We start from the raw sequence: 7,603 nt of genomic DNA, 5'->3' as shown, positions 1-7,603 counted from the left end.
AACGCGAAAAGTTGCCCGTTGACAAAGAGGTCCCCGGAACTGACGCCATCTCCAATGATCAGGCGGGCCATCGATCCTTCGGTGACCCAACAACGGAACTCTCAAAGGAAACACCAATGTCATTGTCAAAACCGGCGAATCTCGGGTAGGGGGTCCCGAGCTGTGGATCTAGGATCAACGGGGAACAAGGGACGAAGAACACAGTGTTTACCCAGGTTCAGGCCCTCTCGAAGAGGTAAAACCCTACGTCCTGCTTGATTGTATTTCATGTGTATGATATGGTTACAGAGTCGGTCTACCTCGAGATCAGGCGAGCTAAACCCTAGGTTGATGGGGTGATGGATGTTGCTCTAGCCATAAAGACTAAAACCCTTCGGTTTATATAGGCACCGATAGGGTTAGGGTTACATGCGATCAATTACAATGAAGGAAAGATCATGCTAAATCTTGAGTTGAAGGGCACTCCACGACTCCGAAGATCTTTTATCCATCCATGGATCCGTACTCTAGCTGGGCTTCATAGCAGCCCCCTCAGTCCGGCCCATAAGCAATGGGCCAGCAACCCGATGACCCCTTAATCCATGACTCCCTCAGCGGCCCCGTGTGTTGCCACTCAATTGGACATGTATTCACCAATCGGCAGCCCCCGCGCGTCGCCACTTGGTTGGACACGTCTTCACCACTCGACCGCCACACGCATCGCCACTTGGTTGGACACGTCTTCACCACTCGTCTGCCCCGCGCGTCCCCACCTGGTTGGACACGTCTTCACCACTCGGCCGCCCCGCTCGTCGCCAAGGATAGGTTTGCAAGATAATAAAGAATGTGAAAAATAAAAGTTAGGTGTTGTTTTAATAAAAGTTCAATTAAGTTAGTATAGCGAGTGTGAAAAAGTGGTGGTAGGATTTGCGGAATTGTCCCTAAGCAATTGGCTAAGTTACTAGACTGATAGAAAGTTTTTATGTGTGAGAGGCTACTGCTAGCATATCATCCCTTACTTGGAATTCTATGCACTATGATTGGAACTATTAGCAAGCATCCTCAATTACCAAACTTCATTAAGGTAAAACCCAACCATAGCATTAAGATATACTGATATTGGTCCCCCTTCAATCCCGTATGAATCAATTCCTATGGTAGGAAGAAGATTCTGTCACTCTTGCCCTCCAATGCATAGTCCTACCAACATACAACTAACCCTATTGTGTGATCCACACGCGCGCTCGTATGATAGGCACCAAATGACAACAACACAACCACAAGCAAATTAAACCAATCATAGCAATTCACCAATCACCCATAGGACAACAAAATCTACTCAAGCATCATAGGACCACAACACATCATTGAAGAATAATATGAAGCAAATGGACCTGTTTATCTGGCGAACGTTTGTCGAGGAGAAATTGCTAGCGAACACCCGGTTGCCATGCCATAATAACTAAAATTGCCATGCAATTTTGAGGGACTTGCCATGTATGTAATGGAAAATTGCCATTAAGGGGGATGCCAGCGACATAGTGTAATGTTTTTTTAAACTTGCATACATTTCCCTTCGAGTGAATGTTCGTCAGTTAGATATACCGACAATTTATATGAACCCATCAAAAAGGGGGAGATAATATACCGGCCTCCAAACCGCTGCCGCCGGTCCCTGTCTCCTCCGTCCGCCGCTACGGCAGCCGGAGGAGGTGGGGACCCTGGTGCTTTGACTTAGGTCTATAGTTAGGATTGGCCTAGTGCTTCCTTGGGGCGTTGTTTCCATGGAGGAGGTGGCGCCGCGTCGGAATAATTTGCCTCTACTCTTCCTCCATCAAGTCGTCGTTGCAACTGGTGGCGCTGGGGGACAGGTGGCCTGGTAGTCTCGCCAATCTGGGGATCCTGCGAGGTTCGTGTCTGGTGGTCGATTGACGGCGCGGGTGGCGGTCGTGTCGGCTGTTGTAGTTGTGTTTACTGTCTTGCATTTGGGTGCATGGATGACGACGGGCAGCGACGTTCCTCTTCTTCGAATACATCGGATGAAGTTGACGGCGTCGAGATCTGGTGAACACGGGGAAGATTCCCGCCTACATGCCATAAAGACTTGGTCTCGTTGCTTGTTGCGACCCGCTTCATCAGCTCAAAAAGCATCTTTGTATGCGGTTGTGCTGTCTTAGATCTTGGTATGGCGACTGTTCTCATCTTTTTCCGGCATTGCCATGGTGACGGTGGAGGACGTTTGTGGACTATGTTTCGGCAAGGCACGAGTTTCTGCAGGGGTGGAATGGTAGTTTTACCTCTTGTGAAATTCTTTATGCAGAGTTGTTTGACAAGCATTTATGTCGTGTATAATGACCATATGTTTAATCTGTGTGAACAGATTGTCTAATCTAATGAAATAAGTATATATGGTTGCTTAAAAAAACGAAAAATCTGCGTCTCGGGAGTTAAACGGCGGACGTCCACCTCATAGCACAAGGGCCAAAGGAGAAACACAACGCAGGGCATGAGATCCCTCGTCCATCTCGGTCCTCTATCCAGCAGGCGGCCGCCGCACATCTATCCTCCGCCCTCTTCCCCATCTCGCCGCAGCAAGGGTAGTCTTCCTCTCCCTGTTCGGACCCAACCCCTCCTCTCCTCGCTCCACAAGCCAACCCCCCCTCCCTCCTCTCGTGTTGGGGAATCGGATCTAGCCTAGCCCCCCTCGGCGGCGCGGCGGCGGATGCCGCCGAGCCCTGGTGCTGATACCCAGAAGGTGTGCCCTAAAACCCTACAATTAATATATATTCTCCCTGTAATAACATGTTCGTAGCTTTGATCCATGGCCCAGACCACAATTCGTATACAGTCTGCTACTGATGTTATATGATGTATTCGTAGATGAAACTGACTTGATGGGATTGTTACAGTTTGTGATGGGAGACATGGTTACGGAATTGGACGAGGCACAAGTAAGAAATGCAGAGAACTCCACGGAACAGAGGAAGGCATACAATGTAGTAGACCATGAAGTTTCCCCTGCAACAGAATTACCTAGTGGAAAGGTATCACTTGAACATATATCCGTTTGGTGTTTGGGTGCATTCGTCAGTTCAAACTACCACTGGCTGACCCGTGCTACAGCTAGTTCTTAGGATGTTAAGTGCAATGGTTATTTGTGTTGTAGACAATTTGTTGAGTTAAGGGCTTGTTGGGCTGCAGGAATTTAAATGCATTTGGTACATATCTTAAGTAAATAGTTCAGTAGGATGTGTATTGGTATTAAGTGCTGACATGGGTTTTCTTATCATAGCTGGCAATGCTCATATCTCATAGCGATGCACATGAAGTGACTTTATACTCTTGCAGCACTGTGGCCCTAGTGTCCAGTAGGCTATCCAGTAGGCACCAAGTATTCAGTTTGTATGTGCATACATGCATCTGGGTGGTTTGTGCCTGTATGCGGGTACCATATGTGCCCAATGATTTGGACAGAAATAGAGCTATGCTTGCTTGTGCTGCAGCTAAATTAAACAACAAAAAACTATGTTTGTAGAGGAGATTACCAATGGACTTTGCAGATAATAAGTAACCACTGAATGTGTGTCTGTCAACGTAATAATTATATGTCCCTCCGTGGCTGTTATGCATATTATGTTGTTTGAATGGAAAAAGGAATTTGTGCTAAGAACTATATGCCTATCAGTCTTTGTGTTGTTTGACTGGAAGACAAAATTCTGACCGAGAATGATTAGTATTGTGTAGATTAATATATGTCACTTTTCTATTTCATGAGTCATCCTACCATGCTGCATTTAAACAGATTAAATACCTAACACAGGAACCTGTTGGCAACCAATCAATGACAGAAGGAAGACTGCAACCAGCCGGTGATAATTACCAGGTATGCAGACAAAAATAGCATAATTACGACCTTTCCGGCTGTTATGCATTCCATTTTGTTTGAGTTGGAGAAATTGAACTGTTAGTCCATCAGTTTCTGTGCTGTTTGACTGGAAGTAATGATTCTGACCTAGAGCGATTAATATATGGCACTTTTCTATTTGTCTATTAGTCTTTGTATTGTTCGACTGGAAGACAAAATTCTGACCGAGAATTATTATTATAGTGTAGATTATTATATGGCACTTTTCTATTTCGTGAGTCATCCCATCCTTCAGCATATAAACAAATTAATACCTAACACAGGAACCTGTTGGCAAACAATCAATGACAGAAGGAACACTACAACCAGCTGGTGATAATGATCAGGTAAACAAACCGAGCAAAGCATAATCATGTCACCCAAGTTAGATACCTGAATATGGCATTTCACAGTAGCTTAACATAAGTTATTCATTGTCATGCAGGACCCATCTTCAGATAGTATTGAAAAGAATACAGAAGGACTACTGGCAGATGGACAGGATCAACAAACCAACTCAGTTTACCATCCACTGCAGCAAGCCGAAGAAGAAAACCAGTTACATGATATTGTGGAAAGCAACGAAATGCTAAGGAACAATAGCAGCAGTGAAACTGATTCAGACAGCAGCTCAGGGAGTGACTCAGATAGTGAAGTCGGAAAATACTTCTATCCTCAAATTGAACAATTGGAGATGGCAAAACAACCAGAGCCTGGAATGAAATTCCAAACCCTTGAAGATGCGCACAGGTTCTATAATACATATGCTCTCCTAACAGGTTTTGAGGCAAAGCGCGGTACAAATTACATGAGGAAGAAGTTTCACCTCATATGCAACAGGAGTGGTAAATCGAGGGCAACTCCGGACCTGCAGAGGAAGCGGAAGAGAAAATCTATAGAGAAGACAAATTGCCAAGCAAAGGTAATAGTGAAACTCGCTAAAGGCCAATGGGAGTTCACAACAGTTCGTAATGAGCATAACCATCCGCTATGTCCAAGTGCTTCCCTCACAAAATTCTACTTGAGCCACAAACACATATCAACCGAAGAAAGGTCATTTCTGAAAGTTCTGCAACGAACTAGGATACCTCCAAATAAAGTTATGAAGATTTTTAGGAGAATGAGAGGCAGCTTTGGAAGCATACCATTCAAGAAAAAAGATGGGACCAATTTACTATGTATAGAACAACATAGAAAAGAGAACTCAGATGTTGGAAGAATGTTGATGTACTTCAAAGAAAAGGAGCTTCAGGATCCAAGTTTTCAATGCATGAAGCAAACAGATGAAGACAACATAGTTCGGAGTGTTTTCTGGACTGATGCGAGGTCAAGGATGGATTATGAGATTTTTGGAGATTTCCTGTTGTTTGATACTACCTATACCACAGATAGGCATAACATGCTATTTGCTCCTATTATTGGAATAAATAACCATGGGAGAACCCTCTTGTTAGGATGTGCCTTGTTACATGATGAGAGCGCTGAAACATACAAATGGATGTTCGAAACACTTTTGCATGTGATGGAAGACAAAATGCCAGTATCAATTATAACAAACCAGGATGAAGCTATGGCAAAAGCAATTGGAGAGGTCATGCCACAAGTAAGGCATCGGTTGTGCAAATGGGATGTACTGGAAAAAGCACAGCAAAATATTTCAGCCTTCATAGCAGAAAGTGGCAACATAAAAGCAGACCTGAATAGCTTGATTGACAACTCACTGACAGAAAAAGAATTTGAAGAAGGGTGGGATGCACTCATTGAGAGATACGGTGCAAGTGAAAACGAGTACCTACAACTCTTGTGGCAAAGAAGGAAAAACTGGGTGCCTGTTTATTTCAGAGAAGATTTCTATCCATTTGTCCAATCACATGGATGTGACGAAGGGATGAACTTGTTATTCAATGACTATGTGCTTTCTATTGACAGAATAGAGAAGTTCATTGAAAGATATGAGGAGATACATAAGAATATAACTAAAACAGATGAAGAAGATAGACTGCAAACAGGAACTGTACCTTCATGCTTTTCATTGCAGCCAATAGAAAAGCATGCAGCTGATATTTACACAAGGCAAATATTTCTGAAAGTACAGAGAGAACTTCTCCACTCTACCGCTTTCAATGTGCAGGAGGTCCAAAGAGGGGCTGTGTACCGACTAAACAAGGTTTTCAACTATGAGAATCCAGAGTTTGATCGAAATAACTTTGAAGTGCAGGTTGAATCTGGCACCAATGCATTCAAATGCCAGTGCGCAAAGTTTACCAGGGATGGAATACTGTGCTGCCACATATTCAGACTTTTCACACAGTTTGGAATCAATCAAATACCAGAGCAGTACATAGTGCCCAGATGAACTGAAAAATTCAGAGAAGAGAAGGAGAAACAGTACAAGAAAAAATGCTCAGAGCAGATGGACACTACAATGAGATACACAAATTTTATGACTAAAATGGCTGACCTCGGCAAAACAATATGCAGCGATGGCGCAAAATACGACGCATTCATGCTTGAAGTCGACAAGATTCAGGTGAACTTCGCAACAGCACAAAAATAATCCTGAAAATTATTATACTTGTGTTGTGGACAAGGGGGCAGGCAACAGAAGCATCTGCGTCACTGCAGGGTTACTGTTATGCAAGTCATTTTGTTGAACTAACTGACTACCTCTACTGGATACTAGACTTGCGCTGCTACGGTGTTTGGAATTTGCTGGTTTTCATAGGTTTGAGTGAGCCCGGTGTTGAACACCAGTGTCTTTGGTGCGGGAATCAGGATGTCCAGCAGCAGGTTTCTGTAGAGAATTAGGAGGATGCTCATGTCCAGGATGATAGAATAGTTAGGATGTTTATTTTAGCTAATTAAGAATTCAAGATAATGATAAGAGTCCAAGAGAACTAGATAGTGTCTATGCAATCTCAAAATGCCAGAGATTAGAGCTGGTGAGTTTATCTGCCCCAGGAGTTCATGTGGTTAATACAGTTTGTGTTGAATGCGCATACTGTTGGCCTACTGCTGCCATGACTGAGATTATGTCTGATCCAGCATTTTGCTCGTCTCTGAAAGCTTGTACCGTTAAATCTGATAGCTTTTGGTTTTTCAGTGAAAGACCAAGTTGGATCAGTTGAGAGTTGGATTTCACCTAGTATTTCAAAGCGTGTTTTGTGTTTAAAAGTTGCAACACAACTGAAATAATATAAGGAAAATCTACGCTACGCACACATGTACAATTGCTCTGCCATGTTGGGCATCCCAATGGGATTTGCTACGATCTCCGCTTAAGTCTGTAAATATAGTAGACTTTTGGGACATGGAGCATATGCTCCTGAGCTTAAATGCACCTTGACAAACAGTAAAATCAAAAAATATTTAAAAATTAAAAATCTAAATTGTTTTGGTGCTAAACTCTGACACATGTTTTGTATGCTTGAATTTTTTTAGCACAAAATGACATTCGTGGAAGTCATGGCAAAAAAAAAACGATTCTCTAAAAATTCTAGTTTTGAAAACATTTTGGAGTATTGATTTTGCTATTTTGCCATGACTTACAAGGAATGTCATTTCGTGCTGAAATTTTACAACGTGAATAGGACTTTCCAAGCATACAAAACCTTTTGAACTTTTTAAACTATTTTTTTGAAAAAAAAATTTGACAGTAAACTATTTTTTTATTTTGCTATTCATCAAGGTGCATTTGAGCTTGGGATCAGAATATGACTT

The 7,603-nt window shown here is 42.8% G+C and overlaps 1 protein-coding gene across 2 annotated transcripts; it reads left to right on the top strand.

The window, feature by feature from the left end:
- The first annotated feature begins 2,477 nt into the window (after positions 1-2,477).
- Positions 2,478-6,963, top strand: LOC119299418 (protein FAR1-RELATED SEQUENCE 5-like). Of its 2 annotated transcripts, none has more exons than XM_037576654.1 (5): positions 2,478-2,734; positions 2,889-3,023; positions 3,800-3,862; positions 4,168-4,230; positions 4,329-6,963. In XM_037576654.1, the coding sequence occupies exons 1-5, from the start codon at positions 2,702-2,704 to the stop codon at positions 6,237-6,239; spliced, it is 2,205 nt and encodes a 734-aa protein (XP_037432551.1). In that variant the 5' UTR covers positions 2,478-2,701; the 3' UTR covers positions 6,240-6,963. The 2 variants fall into 2 exon arrangements, with proteins under 2 accessions (XP_037432551.1, XP_037432550.1); XM_037576653.1 differs by having other exon boundaries at positions 3,782-3,862.
- The last annotated feature ends 640 nt before the right edge of the window (positions 6,964-7,603 follow it).

Source organism: Triticum dicoccoides, chromosome 5A (genome assembly GCF_002162155.2).
Source record: "Triticum dicoccoides isolate Atlit2015 ecotype Zavitan chromosome 5A, WEW_v2.0, whole genome shotgun sequence".
Classification (NCBI taxonomy): Eukaryota; Viridiplantae; Streptophyta; class Magnoliopsida; order Poales; family Poaceae; genus Triticum; species Triticum dicoccoides.
The sequence above is the reverse complement of the archived record's forward strand: the minus strand, read 5'-3'. Positions and strand labels throughout refer to the sequence as shown.